Consider the following 25,974-nt stretch of genomic DNA (forward strand, 5'->3'; position numbering starts at 1 on the left):
TACTTTTTTAAGTACATATTTTATTATGTATGTTTGTTTAACTAACTCAATGAGCACTAAAAAACGACCTCAATCTCTTTACGTGTATAATATTGCAGGTATGAAACCAAAATTACTCCTATTTTCAATCTTCTAAACTATTTAACCATAAAAGGAAACAAAAACAATCGTTGATAATTTCGCAAGATTGTTGTCATGAAGCTAACAAGAGGAAACTAAGTTTGTTTCATCTGAACTGTCCAAAATAACTCTCACTGAGCTCGTGCGAACTGGAACATTTAGACGTTCTTCTTTATCTTTACGATAACTGATAAACTCAGGATTGCGGGCCAAAGTTAAGGCAAGGAACCACCTGGTGCGGGCTTGAGGTGAACATTTCCATTGACGGATACCATTCTCTGTTATGTATAACAATGAACATTTATAATCATGTTCATTATAAACATATTTAAAGTACATATAAACACTTACTTCTGTCAACAATTGTTTGACAAAATACTCGTAAAGTAGGATATCTAAATGTAGCTTGAACATGAAGATAGGCGATGTAAGAAACATAACCTTAAATAATGTAACAAAGAAAATAATTTGGGATCTACTGAATGAACTCTACCCTCTCTCTGTCTTTGACAGGAATTAAGATCACGTGATTAAAGACATTAATGACGTACCAGGATCAAATCGTTGAAAACCTTCAAGCAAAACACTATGATCCACTCTTGGTAACAAGATAAGCCCAATTATCATCGCTTTTAAAATACGTGACAACGGTGAAAATATTCCCATGGGAAGACCAATGAAGAACCAAAAATATGAAAATACTAAATATGCGTTCCTGTGTATGAGAAAATGTTGATGATAATAATTTATTTGTTAAAAATATTTTGATGATTTCACGAAAACATTTATTTCTACCTGTTGTTCATGGATATTATATTTTTATTGTAATCAGGATCACGGAAAATTGTCACGGAAGTCACAAGAAGAATAAGTTTTGACAATAATGCAAGAGCTAAAATAACGCTAAAATGTGACAAATCATGATGACTTTTTGTTCTTGTCAGGAATTTAGCACTTTTTGTCTTTCACAGTTTCAATGTTTTTATTTCTATTTTTTAATAAATGCTTGTACTTTAATGGACTTTCTGAAAATAAAATACCTCTATCGCTTCATTCTAATACCTGTCATATTTGAATTTTAAATTGAAAATTACATTTCTAGTTTCATTCATCTTCTCATTTATGTAAATATTAAAAAGAACTATAACAAACGAAACAAACAATCATAACTCAAACAATTAAACTGGTTTTTTCCAAACCGAACGAATTATCTATACCAGAACTGACGCTTCCTTTATCATTGGAAATTTTTTCTTTATCTTTACGATAACTGATGATCTGAGGATTGTGAGTTGATCATTACTTCAATTTTCAATCTCCTTAAATATCAAACCATGAAAGTAAATATAAAAAACAAAACAAAAATTGTTAACATTCCTCACTAAAACGTTGTTGTCGTGGATATAACTATATCTCACACAACTAAGTTGGTTTCATCCGAAGTTGGAAAATTGATTTTCAAAGAACTCGTGCGAACTGGATCATTTAATACTTTTTCTTTATCTTTACGATAACTGATGATCTCAGGATTGCGGGTCAAAGTTAAGGCAAGGAACCACCTGGTGCGGGCTTGAGGTGAGCATTTCCATTGACGGATACCATTTTCTGTAAAGTAATATGAACATTTATAATCATGTTCATTATAAACATATTTAAAGTAGATAAAAATACTTACTTCTGTCAAAGATTGTTTGACAAAATACTCGTAAAATAGGATTTCTAAATGCAGCTTGAACATGAAGATAGGCGATGTACGAAATATAACCTTAAATAATGTAACAACGAAAATGTTTTGAGATCTACTGAATGAACTTTAACCTCTCTCTGTCTTTGACATGAATAAACATCACGTGATTAAAGACATTAATGACGTACCAGGATCAAATCGTTGAAAACCTTCAGGCAAAACACTATGATCCACTCTTGGTAACAAGATAAGCCCAATTATCATTGCTTTTAAAATACGTGACAATGCTGACAACATTCCCATGGGAAGACCAATGAAGAACCAAAAATATGAAAATACTAAATACGCGTTCCTGTGTATGAGAAAATGTTGATGATAATAATTTATTTGTTAAAAATATATTGATGATTACACATTTATTTGCACCTGTTGTTCATGGATATTACATTTTTATTGTAATTAGGATCACGGAAAATTGCCACAGCAGTTAAAGCAAGAGTAAGATATGTTAATAATCCCAATGCTAAGAAAACGCTGAAAAAAATGACAAATCATGATGATTAGTTGACAGTTACGACAATCAAATAACGAAAGATGAAAAAAACAAGACAATGAAGAAGAAATGTCTTTTTGTGCAATCCACTACATAAATTTGACATGTAAACAAACAACGAATACAAATGTTTTAATATTTTTAATTCAGTTAACGAGTTCTTTAAAAAAAACATTTATTCTGAATCCCTCGTCGAAACACAACTAACCCGCCTGCATGCAAAAAGAGCTCAGCAAAAACGCAAATATTAGACTTAGTTGCTGCAAGAAAGTCAACATCACAGTAACCAAAGAAAAGAAAATCACATCAGCCTGATAGAAAATACTTTTAATAAAGTACTGCTTGAAAAACTCCAGCTCATTCTAAAACAAATCAACACAACAAGTCAAAGGGAGAACAAATAAAAGCTGAAAAAGACCGACTGCATGACACGCTGTTTAAGTCGCTGTAGCTTATATCTCTTGGAGACATTCGCCATTATCTTTCATCTAATGTTTGGCTCTCTCGTTAAGCTTAACAACTTTGTTTCCGCTAGATTCGATTTTGTCCTATCCTAATACATTTATTGGGAAATTAATGGATCCAAAATACTTGCATTTATTGAAATTCCAATATCCTATCGCACCCAGAATCCGATATAGATTATGTAGAAAGAAAATTGCTTGGATTTTGACCTACCTTGCTACTTCGACAAGAGTCAAAATCAATTTTTGATAAATGGGAAACTTTAGACAGTAGAAAAGTACACAAATAAGGAACAACATAAGCCACTGTAACAAATAACCTGAAATACAATTCTTTTAAATGTATATTCATGGAAAACTTTTTTGTATACGTATATCAAATGATGTTAAATGTTTCATGAAACTTTCTTACCCCAAAGAAAATAGCCAATTTGAAAACTTTGATATCTCAAACATTTTCCCTAAAAAATCGTCAAATGTTGTCTTCAATTGAACAATTTCATCTTTACTTTGATGATGTAACTTACGATCATAAACTGTGAAGATTTTATTTTTTTTGGAATGAAGGATTTATCGCCTTTAAACATTCGTAACATGTTATTTCTGAATGAAATGAAGAAAGATAAGAACGACTCTACATTTATCCTGTGCAATGGTAATAACAAAAAAATAAAAGAAATATTACTTATGATTCTCCATAAAACGAAGAAGGGAGAGCGCACAAAACAAAAACGTGAGAATTAACGCTGCGATTAAGCAATCTAAAAAAATTGAACATTTGATAAAAAAAATATAGTAAGAAAATAATAAATGAATTCATTGTACTTATAAAAAGAACCAACCACGAATGCCACGACCAAATGAATTTTGCACGCGAACGTTAAAGTATCGAGCAACACTTATAATGAAACTGATTGTTCCCTAAAAAACGATAAAAAGATTTGCTTTCAAAAGAAAACGTAGGTACACAATGCGTACACTGGAGTTACCTTGAAATTAAGAACTAATGTTATAATGTTTATGTCATAAAAACAGTCTTCCTTTTCTTTTAATTCTTGCAGAACATGACCCTATTATATGATTTAAATATGTTTTTCTACATCGTACGCTCGCAGTTGCAGCGATAATAAAAAGAAGTTTCGAATTTCGCAAAATATTTTTAATAACATTTAACTGAATTTTTTACAACAATCATTCATCATTCCTCAACCATATAAACATCGAAAACTATAGTAGCAAGCTGGAAGAAACATACGAAATGAAAACTTACGTAATATAGAAATATAGAACAAACCATCAACACAGATGAAGTATGAGTTGAAAATTTAAAATCTATAAAATCGTTGAAGAAAACATATCAAAACGTATTGTTAGCAAACTGTAAATTTTAGGGAAATTAAAGGAATTTAATTGTTTTTCTTGACTTGAGTAAAATCATTCCTACATTTATGAGGATTATATATCTTCCTTAAATATGATAAAACTTTGGAATGGTCAGGTGTTTGTCTGAAATGATTAAAAAAAATAACTTAAACTTTACAACAAGTTATATACATGCACCATGTTGTGATAAAAAGACTATTGATGTTACCTTGGATAAAAAATATTTTTGACATAATCATTGAACCATGGCAATGAAAGTTTTACATTGATAGAATTATCTTTGGTCTGTTAAAATATTAAAATTTTACTCAACAAAACATAAATAAATCACTTTGTAATAAATATTAAAATACCTTATCATAGAATAGTTGACCAAAATTCTTTCTCTCTTTAAATAACACGATCAAAAATTTGCCAATGATAAAGAGTTGACAAAGAAATATTGGAATTTCTCTTAATATTAAAACAGGAGAAATATTCTACAAATTAAAAATGGCATAGTCAGATGCAAGTTTGGTAGCTATATTACATCTTTGTATAAGCAATTGTCTTCACTAACCCTACATTTTTGATACTTTCCAATATTTTGCACCAAAAAGCTGATAAAAAATAATAAATTTCCAAAAAGTTTTTATTACGCAGTTACGAGTTGTGCAGATGAAATAAAATATCGTTTTTAAGTTGTCAAAACTTTAAACTTTAGAAATATAAACAAGATTACTGTAAACTTACAACGACAGACTGTAACTAAAGCCTAACAATGATCCAAGAATACGATAATGTGAAGCCAAACATCCAAAGATTGGATAAAAGAGGAAAGCAATCTCGATGCATATTGCAATGGTGAAAAATGCTGCAAGATAAAGAATATGGACGAATATAAAAAAGTTGTATTCGTTAGTAAAACATATTTTAAGATAAAGCAAAGACAATTCACCTTGAGCCCAACGATTGCTTTGAGTCTGAAAAAGTTTCAATACAAGCGACACAATAAAACCAGTTATTGCTCCAAATAAAGTTACAATTGTGTTACGATTTCTGTCCAGAAAATCTATCGGACTACAAAAGACCAATAGAAAAGTTAACAAACAATAAATTTAACCACAAACAAGTTCTAATTTATCAATAATATTTTCCTTACATAACAACACCAGGACGACCTTTAAACATTTCAGTCTTAAAGCTCTTACGACGATTTAAAAATGCTAATATTGTCAATATTGCAACCTATGGAAAATACACATTTATGTAATAAGCGAATTCAAACATATTTCATCTTCACAGAAATCTTACAGCAGGAATCAAAAACCAATGACGATAATTACCATCCGGTAGACAAGATTCACTAAAAATAGTAATATCATATGAAAAATTTCCAAGACCTTACCATGTTCTCTTTATAATAGATTATGCTGCACTTAACTGTGGAAAAACTGTTCATTTTATAACATATGTAAAATTTCTACCTTGTGGATGACGTCGTACTTGCATTACTCAAGATACTAGCGTTAGTCAAGATACTAGCGTTAGTCAAGATACTAGCGTTAGTCAAAATACTAGCGTTAGTCGTTGATAAATTGAAACATATTGTTGTTATGTAAGCCATTTCAAACGCGTCACTTTTCGTGATGAACGCTATTAAACAAAAGATAATCAAGATAGTGAACAGTATATTTAATGCATCTGGCAGACAAAAATTTTAACGTTTATGTTATTCAAACATGAAACACAATTAAGCTAAGTTACGACTGCAAGCTGAAACTAGAAACTAACATTTTAATAAACAAGACAAACGGATGGACTCAAAAGTCAATTATACAATTTTCCACTCTTTTCCAAATTGGGCTGGATACCTTTTAGTAAGGAAGTGGAAATTAGAAAGGCCATGATTTGTCATAAACGTTTCTATGGTAACTGTCCATCTTATATTATTGATATTCTACCAACAAATGCCAGTCGCCACAATAGAAATACTCGTTATAAAGACTTAACTATTTGTTTACCCAAAACGAAGAGACAAAATGATGGTGGGCGATCTTTTGCTGCTACTGCAAGTCGATTTTGGAACAGTCTACCTCTTACAATGCGTAAACTTTCATCAGCTACACTTTTTAAAAAGAAACTTTATGATAAAGCTAATTCAGATATGCTCATAGAATAATTTATTATTTAGTTTTTTAGTATTTTAGTCTTGTGTAATTCTGGTTTTTAAATTGTAATTTATCTCGTAGTTTGTTAGTTTGAGGGCCACAAGTTTTTCACACTTGTTGTGTCACGTGTTACCCTCTTTTTAATAAAGTTTAATCAATCAATCAATCAATACAATGACTTATTTTACGGACTCGGAACATTGAAAATTCCACTTTTAAAACTAACCTAAAACATTTGTTGCACATCACTAGAAAATATTCATTCTAAGACGATAGTATACTGTCGTATATAACTACATAATAATACATTTTAAACTAAATATGGAAACAAAGTGAGTAATTTTTCCTGTAAAATATAAGAACAAACAAGAATAAACAACTGTTCCTAGTCCAAACATTTTTCTCATGTTCATAAGACCCATTTCAAACGTGACGAACACGCATTGAAACAAAAGACAACAACGATTCTGTCTTGTTTAAAACATTCGGATGATTAAAAATCTGGCGTTGAAGAGCCTCAAACATTTCTACACTACCTCGCCTAAAGAAAACCCATAACTTATTGTCAATTTCAGTTAACTTTTCAAATGGCGGTTGCCAAGTTACTTTCTAATGTTGCCAACTACATTTCCAAATATGGAACATTCGATATGAACTTGTGAACTTGAGTTGACAAGTTAAGTACTTGAGTACTGAAGTTGTGTACTTGAGTACTGAAGTTGTGTACTTGAGTTGACAAGTTGTGTACTTGAGTACTGAAGTTGTGTACTTGAGTACTGAAGTTGTGTACTTGAGTACTGAAGTTGTGTACTTGAGTACTGAAGTTGTGTACTTGAGTACTGAAGTTGTGTACTTGAGTACTGAAGTTGTGTACTTGAGTACTGAAGTTGTGTACTTGAGTTGACAAGTTGTGTACTTGAGTACTGAAGTTGTGTACTTGAGTTGACAAATTGTGTACTTGAGTACTGAAGTTGTGTACTTGAGTTGACAAGTTGTGTACTTGAGTACTGAAGTTGTGAACTTGAGTACTGAAGTTGTGTACTTACTGAAGTTGTGCACTTGAGTACTGAAGTTGTGTACTTGAGTACTGAAGTTGTGTACTTGAGTACTGAAGTTGTGTACTTGAGTACTGAAGTTGTGTACTTGAGTACTGAAGTTGTGTACTTGAGTACTGAAGTTGTGAACTAAAGTTGCGAAGTACTAGCAAACGCGAAAGGTCTTTGTACCCTGTAGACATTTGGCAATGAATCCGTTCAGTAAGCGAGGAAAAGCTTTAGCAATTCTAATCCGTTGACGGCTCGCTAAGAGTGTTATAATGCGATACGCCGTTTACATTATGTAAAAAATTTACAGTAAATGTGGCACTAGAAGAGTATCGTTGGATTTTAAATGCAGGAGTACCCTGCATACTTGCCCTCGACGTCTGTTGCCACTCGTAACAACTACAGACGACTCATCAAAGAAATGCATACGGTTGCAATCAATCAATGAAATATTTGCTACGTAAGCTTCTAACTTCTCCATAACGTCCGGCTGTTCTTATTACCTTGTAAGAGTAACCAAGATCTTTTTTCGAAATTTTACTAATGGATGACCTGCTAGGTACGTTTGCTGGAAGGCAAACTTTGTTATTTTCTAGGTGTTGCTGAATCTCTTTTGCGTAAATAGATGGTTTATTAATTTTTAGATATTCAGCGTATGCAATAACGTCATCTGTACGCGTGGTTCGAACATCACGTTCGCTCTGGCGAGGTGCAATAGAACCAGTGTCTACCCATAGATCTATTATATTTGATATAGTCTTATACGGTAGGTTTAGTTGTTTCGAAATGTTTGTCAAACGCTCGTTATTTAACCACTTTTCAAGTATTTCATTTCTTACTTCGATTGGTAAAGCTTTTCCTTGCTTACTGAACGGATTCATTGCCAAATGTCTACAGGGTACAAATACCTTTTGCGTTTGCCAGTACTTTGCAACTTTAGTACACAACTTCGGTACTCAAGTACACAACTTCCGTACTCAAGTACACAACTTTCGTACTCAAGTACAAAACTTGTCAACTCAATTAGAAAGTAACTTGGCAACCGCCACTTGAAAAGTTAACTGAAATTGACAATAAGGATAAAATACTGCCGTATATAATCATATATAAAAGATGGAAACAACTTTGTTAAAAAATGTAATCACAAACATAAGAAGCTGTTCCTAGAAATAATTTTCACACTTTCTCATGTTGATGATTTCCAATATACGAACACAGTAAACCAATCCAAACTAACCTTATTAGTATTTTATCAACTTTGTCAAGTAATGCAATAATTTAATCCAGAAATGCCCAAAATTCTTATTTAAAGTTGGGATCAATATATTGCGTCTTTACAAGCATTATACGTGGCAATAATCAAAATTTGAAATTCAAAATAGGGTTGGATGTTGCAAATGTAAACACAATCGTTAATCACTGGAACGTAAAATGAACATTTATAATCATGTTCTTTATAAAAATATTTTAGGTAGATATATACATTTACTTCTGTAAAAGATTGTTTGACAAAATACTTGTACATAGCATTTCTAAATGCAGCTTGAATATGAAGATACGCGATGTACGAAATACATCCTGAGTTAAACTACATGAACGAGTGTCTTGAAAGATACTTTGTTTACATAATCATTTGCTCGCACATCAAATTCAAAAATTTCAATGTCAGATCACTACACTAAGCCAACGAGAGAATTTTTTTTGCAGATTTTGCATTTTCCTGTATATTCAAAGAACTAATAAAGACCATTCTGTGCTAGAATTTGTGCAGTCTTTCCAATTTTTGTAGCCAAGTTAGTAATTAAATGCTTAGAGACGCAACTGCTAGAAAAACGAAGTAAATTATAGTTTTTTTCTTATGAATGTGTAACCAGATACTTCTTCCAAATTGCGTCAATATCATAGAAATATTAAACATAGATTGCTGACGTATGAATAGCGTTAAGACTGGTTAAATGAGCTTAGGGCTGAATGATGCCATAACTACGAAACTCTAACACAATAAAATTTAAATGAAAACAAGTCATGGCATTTATCAAAGAAATTGGCCATTGCAGTGATAATTGCTGCATAATTCCATCAACCAAAAGAAGGTGAAGTGAATTACTACAGCCATAAAAACTCTGTTTTCGGATCAAACCTTCTTTTTACGACAGCATTCATATTTCCTTTAAAAAATATGAAGATTTCAATCCTTGTTCTTTCGTTTCTTTTACCGTTGAAACTTCCTTCAATCATCTTATTTAAATGGCCAAAATTATGAATAACGGCCCACAACTGTCTAATTTTTGTTCTTGTCAGTAATTCAGCACTTTTTGTCTTTCACAGTTTCAATGTTTTTATTTCTATTTTTTTAATTTAAATGCTTGTATTTTAATGGACTTTCTGTGCAGTAAAATACCTCTATCGCTTCATTCTAATACCAGGCATATTTGAACTTTAAATTGAAAATTACATTTCTAGTTTCATTCATCTTCTCAACTATGTAAATATGAAAAGAACTATAACAAACGAAACAAACAATCATAACTCAAACAATTAAATTGGTTTTTTCCAAACCGAACAAATTATCTATGTCAGAACTGACGCTTCCTTTGTCATTTGAAATTTTTTCTTTATCTTTACGATAATTGATGATCTGAGGATTGTGAGTTGATCATTACTTTAATTTTCAATCTCCTTAACTATCAAACCATGGAAGTAAATATAAAAAACAAAACAAAAATTGTTAACATTCCCCACTAAAACGTTGTTGTCGTGGATATAACTATATCTCACACAACTAAGTTGGTTTTGTCCGAACAGTACAGACTAACTCTCACAGAGCTTACGCTAGCTTTATCATTTGAAATTTTTTCTTTATCTTTACGATAACTGATGATCTGAGGATTGCAGGTCAAGGTTAAGGCAAGGAACCACCTGGTGCGGGCTTGAGGTGAATAATTCCATTGACGGATACCGTTTTCTGTAAAGTAATATGAACATTTATAATCATGTTCATTATAAACATATTTAAAGTAGATATAAATACTTACTTCTGTCAAAAATTGTTTGACAAAATACTCGTAAAATAGGATTTCTAAATGCAGCTTGAACATGAAGATAGGCAATGTACGAAACATAACCTTAAATAATGTAACAAAGAAAATGTTTTGAGATCTACTGAATGAACTTTAACCTCTCTCTGTCTTTGACATGAATAAACATCACGTGATTAAAGACATCAATGACGTATATACCTGGATCAAATCGCTGAAAACCATCAGGCAAAACACTATGATCCACTCTTGGTAGCATTAAACCTCCAATTATCATCGCTTTTAAAACACGTGATAATGCTGACACTATTCCCATAGGAAGACCAATAAAGAACCAAAAATATGAAAATACTAAGTATGCGTTCCTGTGTATGAGAAGATGTTGATGATAATGAATGATTTGTTGAAAATACTCTGATATCATGAAAACATTTATTTCTACCTGTTGTTCATGGATATTACATTTTTATTGTAATCAGGATCACGGAAAATTGTCACAGAAGTCACCAGAAGGATAACTATTGCAGATATTGCCACGACAACAAAAATGCTGAAATATTTTAAAGAATGCTGGGTTAAGAATAAAAATAATGGAAGACAACAAAACACCAAAAAAGAATAAGATTTATTCTCAAGAAAATTGTTTGAAATCACCTCATTTCTTTCAAACAATCGAAAATATATTTACGCAAAGGAGGAAATTTCAGACAGTAGAAAAATTCCGAAATAAGAAAGAACATCAGCAAAAGTGAAAAATAACCTAAAATAGAAATGCTGTTTTAGTATATTTACCACAAATTATGTTATTTTTCTTTGTCAGAAATGTAGTAAGTCTTTCATCAAACCCTTCTTACCCCAGAGAAAATAGCCAATTTGAAAACTTTGATATCTCAAAGATTTTCCCTAGAAGATCGTCAAGCTTCATCTTCATTTGAACACTTTCATGTTTACTTTGATGATTTAACTTACAATCATAAACTGTGAAGATTTTATTCCTTTTGGAATGAAAGATTTATCGCCTTTGAACATTCGTAACATGTTATTTCTGAATGAAATGATGAATAAAGTTAAGACAGATTCTGACATTTACACTGTAAGATATTAAACAATGATCAAATATTACTTGTGATTCTTCATAAAACGAAGAAGGGAAATGACACAAAACAACGAGGAGAAAATCACTGCTGCGATAAGGGCAACTAAATGAAAATTTTATTACATGAACATAATAGGTAGAGTATGGTAAAGTTCAAGAAAATCAATTCTTTATACTGATAATCATTAAACAAACCAACCAGGAGCACCGCTACGAAATACTTCAAGCAAAGAATTTCGTCGACCATCCGAATGCATCATTTCATTTAAGCCATGTACAGCAAGAATCAAAAACACAACAGTCATCTATATAAACACAACAATACAAAATTATCTTCATAATAACAATGATTCCGGGCTTAACACAAAACTTACCTCAAACAAAAATATGGAACAAATAATCAACACAGTAAGAGTGTGGGTTGAATATTGATAATCTGTAAAAAATGTCAGGTATAAAGAGAAACATTTTTATAGAAAAGCAAAAGCAATTCATTATCTGTACATTTATGAGGATTAATGATCTTTCTTAAACAGGATACAATTTTGGAATGCTGAGGTGGTAATCTGAAAAGATAATATGATGCAACGTTAATTTTATGAAAGATTTTACGCACAATAATTTCATAAAGACATTTCAAATTACCTTGGATGAAAAATATTTCGGACATACATATTCTGCCAAGTTAATGAAAGTTTTACATTGACAGAATTGTCTTTAGACTGTAAAAATGGTAAAATTTACTCAACAAAAACATAAATAAATCATTTTGTAATAAACTCTAAAATACCTCATCATAGAACAGTCGACCAAAATTCTTTTTCTCTTTAAACAGCACGATCAAAAATTTGCCAATGATAAAGAGTTGACAAAGAAATATTGGAATTTCTCTTAATATTAAAACATAAGAAATATTCTACAAATTAAAAATGGCATAGTCAGATGCAAGATTGGTAGCTATATTACAATTTTGTACAAACAATTGTCTTCACTAACCCTGCATTTTTGATACTTTCCAATATTTTGCACCAAAAAGCTGATAGAAAATAATAAATTTCCAAAAAGTTTTTATTACGCAGTTACGAGTTGTGCAGATGAAATAAAATATCGTTATTAAGTTGCCAAAACTTTAAACTTTAGAAATATAAACAAGATTACTGTAAACTTACAACGACAGACTGTAACTAAAGCCTAACAATGATCCAACAATACGATAATGTGAAGCCAAACATCCAAAGATTGGATAAAAAAGAAAGGCAATCTCAATACATACTACAATGACGAAAAGTGCTAAAAAATATGAACGAAAATAAAAGTTATAATGGTCATAAGTATATATTCTATGATGAAACAAGAAAAGTGTACGTTTAAACCACCAATCGTTCCTGGGAGAATGAAAACTTTTCCCAACAAGCAACAAAATAGAGCTAGTTATCGCTCCAAATAAAGCCACAATTGTGTTACGATTTCTGTCCAGAAAATCTATCGGACTGCAACAGACCAATATAAAAGTTAACGAATCAGTTACAAACAATAATTTTAACCATAAATAAGTTTTAATTTATCAATGATATTTTTCTTACATCACAACACCAGGACGACCTTTAAAGATTTCAGTTTTAAAGCTCCTACGACGACTTAAAAATGCCAATATTGTCAATATTGCAGCCTGAAATGGAAAATATATATTTGTATGGAATGTAAGTGGGTTTTAAAAAAGTTCGTCTTAACAGAAATCTTACAGCAGGAATCAAAAACCAGTGGCGGTAATTATCATCCACCAGACAATGTACACTGCAAATAATAATCTATATATAGTAATGATTTTCCAAAACCGTTACTGCGTCTTCATTCTCAATAAATGTTGTCCCAATCACTGCTGGGGATTTATAAATGAAGACGAATTTTAGAGCCGGTACAGACATGTTTACCTCGTGGATGATGAGCTAGGATTATCCATTGCTAAATTGAAATAAAATGGGGCTAAATTTCGTTATAAAGCACTTCGTCACATCTGTCTACAAGAATGTCGTATAGCAGCTACTTTAATTCAAGCACAGTATAAAAGTTTACACACTAAATACAATCATAAACAGGATAAAACAGCAGCCCGTTTCCTGTTATTTTACCATATTTCATTACATAAATGATTTCATAGAAATCAAACACAGTAAAAACAAAGCTAAACTAACCTTAATACTTTATAAACTTGTAAAATGTTGGGATGTATTCGAAAAGAGACTTTCAAAAAGAACACTAAGGCAGATCACGTTGATACGGGATTTATTGTTTACACATTGAAAAAAATATGAAATTGATACATGAGAAACGCTTGTAGTGACCTTCACGTGTACAATTACATTAATACATTTAGGTTTCAATTACGTTATCCGTCTCGAATTACCTGCCTCTCATACAGGTAACCCTTTAAGTGGCAAACTTTTTCAAAAGTTTTTTATGGCCATTAGTACGTTCACTGTTTCAGATTTGCTACACTGCCACAGAAATGATTAAACTAGAATATAAAATGCCTCGGATGTGAAGTGGAAACACAGCAGCACTTACAAATCAGGTAAATAATTTCTTAACTATCAAATAGATATAAATCACAAAACGTAAAAGCGTTCCAGTAAATTCTCTTACTGGAGAACGAGAATGTCTATGTAAAATTGGAGAAAGCTAAAAACACTAAGAGTTCATCATTTTACAGGGTACATAGATAAATAGATAAATTTCAACCATCAATACAAGCTGCCATTGTTGCTTGAAAACAATGAAAGGGATTTGCTTTCTTCATAATTTCATTAGGAAGAGAGTTACAATTAAAGGAACACTCCATTTTGCATTCAATCGTTTGCAATTTGTTAGAACATGGTTGTAGCAGGCGAAGACCACCTCAGCTTGAAATGTTTCAAAAAAAACCACGACTAAAGTCCGGGTATTAAAGTCCGAGGATGTGGAACTAAAGAAAAGTTTGGAATGATGCACATGATTCATGAAAAAGCTCTAGGTTATGAAAAAGAGTTAATTTTTGTTCCGTTGACTAAGAGAAAACATTAGACCATAGATGGATATTTTGAAACATCTCACCTCGGGTATAAACAAAGCAGAAAACAGTGATAAACGTTGCAGAGAATAAAACAGAACCTTCATTATTGGCTAAGGTGTGAGTCAATGTTGTAGTCAATGGCCCACGCTGTTCTTTAATTATGCAAAAACTATTATTTACAGAATCTTTAGATTATACTGATTATCAAATTTGGAAATATAACAATGTTTACAAAGGTATAAGACGTAGAGATAATAAAAGAATTGTAAAGAAATTGAAGCTGTGGAGCATATTGGACAATATTTTCTATAGATACGATCATGAAAAAAATCAATATGAACATAAAATTTAAAGACGAAAGTGACGAAATTTTATTAAACTTTACTTCTATGATAACTAGTGATAGCAGCTGTTGCAAGGAGATGATATTGAGAATATGATGGGAAAAATATCTTTTACTTCATGAACTGAAAAAATTTCACATAAAAATATCGTTAGCATGATGTATCAGTAGAAAATTAAGATGAATGCGTCTCACTTATTGGTAGAATTGAATCAAAAAAGAAGAATAAAGACTGTTGTCTTGTTATCACTATATTTATATAGATAGGGTTATGTTTCAGTTCGAAAGTTGATCATTACTTCAATTTTCAATCTCCTTAACTATCAAACCATGGAAGTAAATATAAAAAACAAAACAAACAATTGTTAACATTCCCCACTAAAACGTTGTTGTCGTGGATATAACTATATCTCACACAACTAAGTTGGTTTTATCCGAACTGGGCAAATTGATTTTCAAAGAACTCGCACGAACTGGATCATTTAAAACTTTTTCTTTAACTTTACGATAACTGATGATCTCAGGATTGCGGGTCAAGGTTAACGCAAGGAACCACCTGGTGCGGGCTTGAGGTGAATAATTCCATTGACGGATACCATGTTCTAAAAATTAATATGAACATTTATAATCATGTTCGTTATAAACATATTTAAAGTAGATATAAATACTTACTTTTATCAAAGATTGTTTGACAAAATACTCTTAAAATAGGATTTCTAAATGCAGCTTGAACATGAAGATAGGCGATGTACGAAATATAACCTTAAATAATGTAACAAAGAAAATGTTTTGAGACCTACTGAATTAATTCTAACCTCTCTCTTTCTTTGACAGGAATAAACATCACGTGATTAAAGACATCAATGACATATATACCTGGATCAAATCGTTGAAAACCTTCAGGTAAAACACTATGATCCACTCTTGGTAACAAGATAAGCCCAATTATCATTGCTTTTAAAAGACGAAACAATGCAGACAATATTCCCATGGGAAGACCAATGAAGAACCAAAAATAGGAAAATACTAAATACGCGTTCCTATGTATGAGAAAATGTTGATGATAATAATTTATTTGTTAAAAATATTTTGATAATTTCATGAGAACATTTGTTTCTACCTGTTGTTTATGGATATTACATTTTTATTGTAATCAGGATCCCGGAAAATTGTCACAGCAGTTAAAGGAAGAGTAAGTTTAGTTAATAATCCCACAGCAAAGAAAACGCTGAAAAAAATGACAAATCATGATAATTAGTTGAGAGTTACGACAATTAAGTAACGAAAGATGAAAAAACAAGACAATGAAGAACAAATTTTTTTGTACAATCCACTACATAACTTTAACATGTAAACAAACAATGAATACAATTTTTTTAATATTCTAATTTAGTCAAAGAGTTCTTTCAAAAAACCATTTATTTTGAATCCGTCGTCGAAACACAACTAACCCGGCTGCATGCCTAAAGAGCTCAGCAAAAACGCAAATATTAAACTTAATTGCTGCAAGAAAGTCAACATCACAGTGGCCAAAGAAAAAAAATTCACATCAGCCTGATAGAAAACACTGTTAATAAAGTACTACTTGAACAACACCAGCTCATTCTAAAACAAATCAAAACAACAAGTCAAAGGGAGAGCAAATAAAAGCTGAAAAAGACCGACTGCATGACACGCCGTTTAAGTCGCTGTAGCTTATATATCTTGGAGAAATTCATCTTTATCTTCCATCCAAAGTTTGGATCTCTCATTAAGCTTAACAACTCTGTGTCCGATAGATTCGATTTTGTCCTGTCCTAATACATTTATTGGGAAATTCATGGATCCAAAATTCTTGCATTTATTGAAATTCCGATATCCTGTCGCACCCAGAATGTGATATAGATTATGTAGAAAGAAAATTACTTGGACTTTGACCTACCTTGCTACTTTGAAACGATTCAAAGTCCATTTTCTCAAGTCTGGAAACTTTAGACAGTAAAAAAATCCACAAATGAGGAACAACACAAGCAAAATCAAAAGATATCCTAAAACAAAAATGTTTTTAATTATAGATTCCACTCGTGAGAAACTTTTTTGGTCTCCATACATCAAATTTTCCTTAAATGCTTGTACATCAAACACTTCTTACCCCAGAGAAAATAACCAATTTGAAAACTTTGATATCGTAAAGATTTTCCCTAAAAAATTGTCAAATGTTATCTTCAATTGAGCAATTTTTTCCTTACTTTGATGATTTGACTTACGATCATAAGCTGTGAAGATTCTATTCCTCTTGGAATGAAGGATTTATCGCCTTTAAACATTCGTAACATGTTATTTCTGAATGAAATGAAGAAAGATAAGAATGATTCTACTTTTATCCTGTGCAATGGTAATAACAAAAAAATAAATGAAATATTACTTATGATTCTCCATAAAACGAAGAAGGGAGAGCACACAAAACAAAAACGTGAGAATCAACGCTGCGACTAAGGAATCTAAAAAAATACAACGTTTGATAAAAAAGATATGGTAAGAAAATAATAAAATAAATTCATTGTACTTATAAACAGAACCAACCACGAATGCCAAGAATAACGTCTTCCCAAGTTGAATTTTGGTTGCGAACGTTAAAGTATCGAGCAACAATTATAATAAAAGTGATTGTTCCCTAAAAAACGATAAAAATATTTATCGTCGAAAAAAAATATAGGTACGCAATGCGTACACGGGAAGATGAACAAATATAATGTTGTAATGAATGTTGAAAAGATATCCTTTATTTCTTTTTGATTTAATAGCAGTAACATGATTCAATTATATAATTTTAACCCGTTTTTCTACAATGTAGGCTCTCAGTGAGTGCAACAAGAAAAAAGAGCATCAAATTTTGCAAAATATTTTTAAAACTATTTTTATAACAATCATTCATCATTCATGAACCATATAAATATGGAAAACGTTAGTTGCAAGCTGCCATTATCTTATAATTAACTTACTTGGTACAAAATGATAGAACAAACCATCAACACAGATAGAGTGTGAGTTGAAAATTTAAAATCTACAAAATTATTCAAGAAAACATATCAAAACGTCTTGTTTGCAAACTGTGACTTTTAGGGATGTAAAGGGAACTTAATTGTTTTTCTTGGATTGAGCAAAATCATCCATACATTTATGAGGATCGTAGATTTTCTTTAAATATGATAAAACTTTGTAATGGTTTGAGGTTTTTCTGAAAAGAATAAAGAAAATGACTTTAACCTTACAACAAGTTATATACATAAACTTTGTTATGACAAAAAGACTAGAGATGTTACCTTGGATAAAAAATATTTTTGACATAATCATTGAACCATGGTAACGAAAGTTTTACATTAATAGAATTATCTTTAGTCTGTAAATGTATTAAAATTTTACTAAATGAAAACATTATGAATAAATCATTTTAATAATAAAAGCTCTAAAATACCTCATCATAGAATAGTTGACCAAAATTCTTTCTCTCTTTAAACAGCACGATCAAAAATTTGCCAATAATAAATAATTGACAAAGAAATAATGGAATGTCTTCCAATATACGAGGAAGAGTATAGCCCTGTAAAGTAGATTGAAGAAGCGTTGCACTTTCCAAATTGATCAAAGATATCTATATCTCATCTCCGTAAAAACATATTCATCACCAACCTTGCACTTTTGATAAGATTCAAAATTTTGAATATTTTCAACCAAGAAGCTGAAAAGATTTAAACATTTTCAAAATAGTTGTCATTACGTAGCTACGAGAGCAGGTGAAACAAAACAAGCCAAAAAAAACTAAAGGCTGTAGAATTAATAAAGTAAGTGGTAGTTTTTGCTCCAACCAGTGAAGACATAGCAATCGGTGAGCTTAGAAAATATAAACAAGATTACTGTAAACTTACAACGAAAGACTGTAACTAAAGCCTAAAAACGATCCAAGAATACGATAATGTGAAGCCAAACATCCAAAGATTGCATGAAAGAGAAATGCAATCTCAATGCAAATTAAAATGGTCAGGAAGGCTGCAAGATAGAAAATTATGGACGAAATCAACAATACATATTCCTCATTATTGCATTTATTTTAAGACGAATAAAAAATAAACAACCTTTAGCCCAAGGATTGTCATCAGAAGTAAAAACGTTCTGTACAAGCAACAAAATAGAATTACTTATTGCTCCAAATAAAGTTACAATTGTGTTACGATTTCTGTCCAGAAAATCTATCGGACTACAACAGACCAATATGATAGTTAACAAACCAGTAACAAACAATCATTTTAATGATAAATAAGTTTTAATTCATCACTAATATTTTTCTTACATCACAACACCAGGACGACCTTTAAACATTTCAGTTTTAAAGCTCTTACGACGATTTAAAAATGCTAATATCGTCAATATTGCAACCTATGGGAAATATACATTTATAGAATAAGATAATTCAAACATATTTCATCTTCACAGAAATCTTACAGCAGGAATCAAGAACCAATGCCGATAATTACCATGCGGTAGACAAGATTCACTAAAAATAGTAATATCATATGAAAAATTTCCAAGACCTTACCATGTTCTCGTTGTAATAGATTTTGTTGCACTTAACTGTAGAAAAACTGTTCATTTTATAACATATGTATATTTTCTACCTTGTGGATGACGTCGTACTTTCATTACTCAAGATACTACCGTTAGTCAAGATACTAGCGTTAGTCAAGATACTAGCGTTAGTCGTTGATAAATTGAAACATATTGTTGTTATGTAAGCCATTTCAAACGCGTCACTTTTCGTGATGAACGCTGTTAACAAAAGATAATCAAGAAAGTGTCTGCAGTATATTTAAACAAAAATTTTAACGTTTATATTATTCAAACCTTAAACGTTAGCGATACTTCACTTGCAGGAAAACCACAAAAGAAGGAAGTAATATGGTCGTTGTTGTATTTTTATTCTGTAAACAAGTGATGTAATTATGTAAACCAAGTGTGAAAATATTCATGCAACGAGCGAAACGAGAAATACATGCAAAGTTGTTTCTAGAAATTATAATCATAATTTTCTCATGATTTGAAGTAACATACAATGAAGTAAACCATCTTAAACTATTCTTAATACCTTATCAACTTGTAACACTTTATAGTTAAAGCAATATCCTAAAACAATAATTTTTGTCTTTACAATATAGCAGCATGTGGTGACATAAGAAAATCATAATTAATACAGGAAGGTCAGTTTCTATTGAATCAAACATTAATCATATCATACACAGCTAATATAGTATTTATTGGAGCTGTACAAATTCTTTGGAACTCATGAAAACTTGATCGCCAAGCAGTAAAACGTTTCTTTTTTGTTTAAAGATAACTCACAATCTGAGAAGATGATCAATGGTGTGTTGCCGGATGTTAAAATGCCGGATGAATTTAAAATGTTCATGTTTTGAAATTCAAATTTTTTCTAGTATGACTCATTACTTTTATAACTCAACAAAAATCAAACTCTTTGCATATGAGAATAACTTTGACATAAAGTTCTGACTCTTTGACTTATTGACTTATACAAATTAAAGTAGCCCTCGAGTCTATTTCTTCCTATGGTTTTCATGTCGTTTGCACATGTTCTCTCCACATCAAAATTTGCGTGCAAAAAACAGAATAAATTTTGTATGGTCGGTCGTGTCGTTACAACTTTCAAACGAAACATTAACTTATACTTTTTTAAGTACATATTTTATTTTGTATGTTTGTTTAACTAACTCAATGAGCACTAAAAAATGACCTCAATCTCTTTACGTGTATAATATTGCAGCTATGAAATCAAAATTACTCCTATTTTCAATCTTCTAAACTATTTAACCATAAAAGGAACCAAAAACAATCGTTGATAATTTCGCACGATTGTGTCATGAAGCTAACAAGAGGAAACTAAGTTTGTTTCATCTGAACTGTCCAAAATAACTCTCACTGAGCTCGTGCGAACTGGAACATTTAGACTTTCTTCTTTAACTTTACGATAACTGATGAACTGAGGATTGCGGGTCAAGGTTAAGGCAAGGAACCACCTGGTGCGGGCTTGAGGTGAACATTTCCATTGACGGATACCATTCTCTGTTATGTATAACAATGAACATTTATAATCATGTTCATTAGAAACATATTTAAAGTAGATATAAATACTTACTTCTGTCAAAAATTGTTTGACAAAATACTCGTAAAATAGGATTTCTAAATGCAGCTTGAACATGAAGATAGGCGATGTACGAAACATAACCTTAAATAATGTAACAAAAAATGTTTTGAGATCTACTGAATGAACTTTAACCTCTCTCTGTCTTTGACAGGAATAAATATCAAGTGATTAAAGACATTAATGACGTACCAGGATCAAATCGTTGAAAACCATCAGGCAAAACACTATGATCCACTCTTGGTAACAAGATAAGCCCAATTATCATCGCTTTTAAAATACGTGACAACGCTGACAATAATCCCATGGGAAGACCAATGAAGAACCAAAAATATGAAAATACTAAATACGCGTTCCTGTGTATGAGAAAATGTTGATGATAATAATTTATTTGTTAAAAATATTTTGATGATATCATGAAAACATTTATTTCTACCTGTTGTTCATGGATATTACATTTTTATTGTAATCAGGATCACGAAAAATCGTCACGGAAGTCACGAGAAGGATAAGTATTGACAATAATGCAAGAGTTAAAAAAACGCTAAAATATGACAAATCATAATGATAAGTTGGGAGTTATGACAACTCGACAATTAACCAATGAATTATAAGAAGAGAAGACAATGCAGTAAAATTTCATTTTGTACAATCCATCATAAAACACTAACATTTACAAAAACAGCAGACATCAATTCTTTATTTAATGAAGCATGTGAGTCTTTTCTGGAAAAAATTGCCATATATTTGACAAAATCTTCAACTGAAACACAATTAAGTTAAGTTACAGCTGCAAGCTGAAACTAGAGACTAACATTTTAATAAACAAGACCACCAACGTCAACTAAACAGCCCAACAAAAGCGCCTCCGATGATAGAAAATTCAATTAATGCCGCAAGAAGAAGAATGTTCTCAGAAAGAGCAACGCTAAGCTAAATGAGTAGTTTATAAGCCATATTCACAATCCCAGTTACCAAAAACAAAAAAATTTACATCGGCCAACAAACAAAAAACTTGGTAGTTTACCAAGCAACAGTCAATACGAGTAAACAAGAAAAGAAACTTACATTATAAAACTTGTCAAAACAACCCTGCACTTGTCAAAACTTAGCACACAAATAATAGTAAAAAACTAGAAGATACTGACTAATACAACGTCACAATTAACTGATCCATTGAGCAAAATAAAATTCTGTAACTTTTAGATCAACTTATGTCTTATACTTTTATTTTAGGGAATGTTCATGATCTGAATACACGATTGTAACATTGGGAGAAATTTTTACATTCGATTGAATTCAAGAGATTTTTCTGGGATGTATCATTACTTTGACCTGACGACCGGTAATGAAAAAATATCACGAGGATAAAACCATTGAATAAAACGCGCAATCCCTCGTGTCCAGTTCCCTAATGATAAATTGATCCAGTCGGTTGATGTTTGTGTATGTTTGTCTAAAGTTTTAAAAAAATTTCCTTAACATACCTTGCTCCTTTGACACGATTCAAAACCCATTTTCGCAAGAAAGGAATCTTTAGACAGTAGAAAAATCCACAAATAAGGAACAACGTAAGCAATGTTATCAAATATCCTGAAATAGAAATATTTTATCATTAATAATTTTTTATTTCTCTTCTTAACTTTCTATAAGCTCTTACCCCAGAAAAAATAGCCAATTTGAAAACTTTGATATCGTAAAGATTTTCCCTAGAAAATCGTAAAACGTTATGTTCAACTGAATAATTTTTTCCTTACTTTGATGATTTAACTTACGATCATAAACTGTGAAGATTTTGTTCCTTTTGGAATGCAGGATTTATCGCCTTTGAACATTCGTAACATGTTATTTCTGAAGAAAATGATGAAGAGAAGAAAAATTCTACATTTACACTGTTGAATATTAAATAATAAAAAAATAAATGAAATATTACTTATGATTCTCCATAAAACGAAGAAGTGAGATGATACACCACAAAAACGTGAGAATCAAAGCTGAAAATAGGGAATCTAAAAAAATTTAACGTTTTATAAAAGAAAATATTGAATTAAAAAAATCATTTCATACATTCTTACACAATCTTATAAACAAAACTAACCATGAAGCCCAAGTAAAAGTTCAAGAAAAGGTTTATGTAATGAATCTATCTTGCGAGCTGACTCGATCATGGAGTTTAAAGGTTGAATAAGAAATACAAGGAAAAAAATTGTAATCTGAAAAACAATAACAAATATTTGTTATCAAAAGATAGGTACAAAATGCGTACATGTACATCTATGAAACTGAACTGATAATTTAAAAAAACATAATGCCACAACCGACTTTTTTGGTACATTGACATGGCATTGATGCTAGCACAAGCCATTTAAAATGAGGTTTCCCCCAAACGCTGTACCTTTCATTAATTTAAATTTTTTTAAATGTTATAATTGATCTAATGACGCTGAAGTATTCATATTTGTTAATCAAACATAACAAAAATTGTCTACTACATTCGCCTTGCAAAATCTTTGCTTTATAATCTTGAGGTCCGAGGAACAGAGTTTTTGTAATCAATTCAATTGATCACCGAAACATTTTATATCACTGTGGCTATGCACTAGGTTCCTTAGTTTTAGAAAGAAACCCATGAAATAAAAACATACCGCGTATAAAAAGATGTAACAAACTATCACCACAGAAAGAGTATGTGTTGAAAATTTGAAATCTATAAGTTTATTATAAAAAAAAGCATATTAAAATATCTTGATAAGGAGGAATAACTGTTGTTTATAAGGAAATTAATTATTTTTTTATAGTAAAATCATTCTTACAATCATGAGGATTATAGATTTTTCTTATATAAGATACCAAGGTAGAATGGTCAGCTGTTTGTCTGAAAAGATTAAACAAATTGACAACAACAAGTTATTTGTACCATGTTTTGACCAAAAGACTAGTGATATTACCTTGGATAAAAAACATTTTTGACATAATCATTGAACCATGGCAATGAAAGTTTTACATTAATAGAATTATCTTTGGTCTGTTAAAATATTGAAATTTTACTCAACAAAACACAAATAAATCACTTTGTAATAAATATTAAAATACCTCATCATAGAATAGTTGACCAAAATTCTTTCTCTCTTTAAACAACACAATCAAAAATTTGCCAATAATAAATAGTTGACAAAGAATTACTGGGATGTCTCCGACAATAATAAGAAGAGAATCATTGTTCTGCAAATACAACGAACAAATGTTTAATGTTGCAAAAACATTCAATGCTTATGACAGATCAGATATTTATCATATTTTTGTAAAACAAGGATTATCACCAACCGCGCACTTCTGATAAAATTCAATATCTTTAATAATTCCTACCAAGAAGCTGAAAAGAATTAAAAGTTTGGAAAAAGGTTGTCATTATGCAGTTAGGAAACCAGATCATGACAATCGTCCATAAGACATAAAAACTTTAAGCTTAAGAAACATAAACAAGATTATCATCAACTTACAACGATACACTGTAACTAAAGCCTAACAATGATCCAATAATACGATAATGTGAAGCCAAACATCCAAAGATTGGATAAAAGAGAAAGGCAATCTCAATGCATATTACAATGACGAACAATGCTGCAAATAAAGAATATGAATGAAGATAAATAAGACATATTCGTCGTTAATGTATATATTTAAATGAATTATAAGAAATACTTACGTTTAAACCACCAATCGTTCCTAGGAGAATGAAAAACTCGCCATACGAGCAACAAAATAAAACCAGTTATTGCTCCAAATAAAGTTACAATTGTGTTACGATTTCTGTCTAGAAAATCTATCGGACTGCAACAGACCAATATGAAAGTTAAAGCCAGTAAAAAACAATAATTTTAACTATAAATAAGTTTTATTTATCAATAATATTTTTCTTACATCACAACACCAGGACGACCTTTAAACATTTCAATCTTAAAGCTCTTACGATGATTTAAAAATGCTAATATTGTCAATATTGCAACCTATGGAAAATATACATTTATATAATAAGCGAATTCAAACATATTTCATCTTCACAGAAATCTTACAGCAGGAATCAAGAACCAATGACGATAATTACCATCCGGTAGACAAGATTCACTAAAAATAGTAAAATCATATGAAAAATTTCCAAGGCCTTACCACCTTCTCTTTGTAATAGATTATGTTGCACTTAACTGTGGAAAAACTGTTCATTTTAAAACATATGTATAATTTCTACCTTGTAGATGACGTCGTACTTGCATTACCGAAGATACTAGCGTTAGTCAAGATACTAGCGTTAGTCGTTAATAAATTGTAACATATTGTTGTTATGTAAGCCATTTCAAACGCGGTACTTTCGTGATGAACGCTATTAAACAAAAGATAATCAAGAAAGTGATCAGAATATTTAATGCATCTGGCAGACAAAAATTTTAACGTTTATATTATTCAAACCTGAAACACAATTAAGCTAAGTTACAACTGCAAGCTGAAACTAGAAACTAACATTATAATAAACAAGACAAATGGATGGACTCAAAAGACAATTATACAATGATTTATTTTATGCACTCGGAACATTGAAAATTCCACTTTTAAAACTAACCTAAAACATTTGTTGCACATCACAAGAAAATACTCATTCTAAGACGATAGTATACTGTCGTATATAACTACATAATAATACATTTAAAACTAAATATGGAAACAAAGTGGGTAATTTTTCCTGTAAAATATAAGCACAAACAAAAATAAACAGCTGTTTCAAGTCCACACATTTTTCTCGTGTTAATAAGACCCATTTTAAACGGGACGAACACGCATAGAAACGAAAGACAATAACGACTCT

At 30.9% G+C, this 25,974-nt stretch overlaps 2 protein-coding genes across 2 annotated transcripts in view; both read right to left on the bottom strand.

The window, feature by feature from the left end:
* LOC124447685 (stimulated by retinoic acid gene 6 protein-like) lies at positions 1-25,685 on the bottom strand. The gene is made up of 19 exons (XM_046998655.1): positions 25,363-25,685; positions 25,190-25,241; positions 25,038-25,123; positions 24,823-24,947; positions 24,617-24,737; positions 24,441-24,489; positions 24,210-24,338; positions 24,065-24,141; positions 4,269-4,330; positions 4,095-4,156; positions 3,667-3,745; positions 3,510-3,585; positions 3,352-3,427; positions 3,237-3,285; positions 3,039-3,144; positions 2,234-2,341; positions 1,996-2,159; positions 1,796-1,885; positions 1-398 (listed from the first exon to the last, which is right to left on the bottom strand). Exons 1-19 carry the CDS (start codon positions 25,464-25,466, stop codon positions 202-204), a joined length of 1,812 nt encoding a protein of 603 aa, XP_046854611.1. The 5' UTR covers positions 25,467-25,685; the 3' UTR covers positions 1-201.
* The window catches only part of LOC124447683 (general transcription factor 3C polypeptide 4-like), a 67,001-nt gene that overhangs the window by 31,364 nt on the left and 9,663 nt on the right, over positions 1-25,974 (bottom strand). The window lies entirely within an intron of this gene.

This window comes from Xenia sp. Carnegie-2017, unplaced genomic scaffold, assembly GCF_021976095.1.
Source record: "Xenia sp. Carnegie-2017 unplaced genomic scaffold, XeniaSp_v1 HiC_scaffold_23, whole genome shotgun sequence".
Classification (NCBI taxonomy): domain Eukaryota; kingdom Metazoa; phylum Cnidaria; class Anthozoa; order Malacalcyonacea; family Xeniidae; genus Xenia; species Xenia sp. Carnegie-2017.

Bases quoted from the DNA above. Each gene is read 5' to 3' on its own strand.
- LOC124447685 (XM_046998655.1), bottom strand. From the start codon at position 25,466: ATGGCTTACATAACAACAATATGTTACAATTTATTAACGACTAACGCT. The intron at 25,124-25,189 runs GTAAGATTTCTG...TATTTTCCATAG, and splicing joins ATTGGTTCTTGATTCCTGCT to GTTGCAATATTGACAATATT. The intron at 3,746-4,094 runs GTAAGTTTTCAT...ATCGTTTTTTAG, and splicing joins GTTCTATATTTCTATATTAC to GGAACAATCAGTTTCATTAT.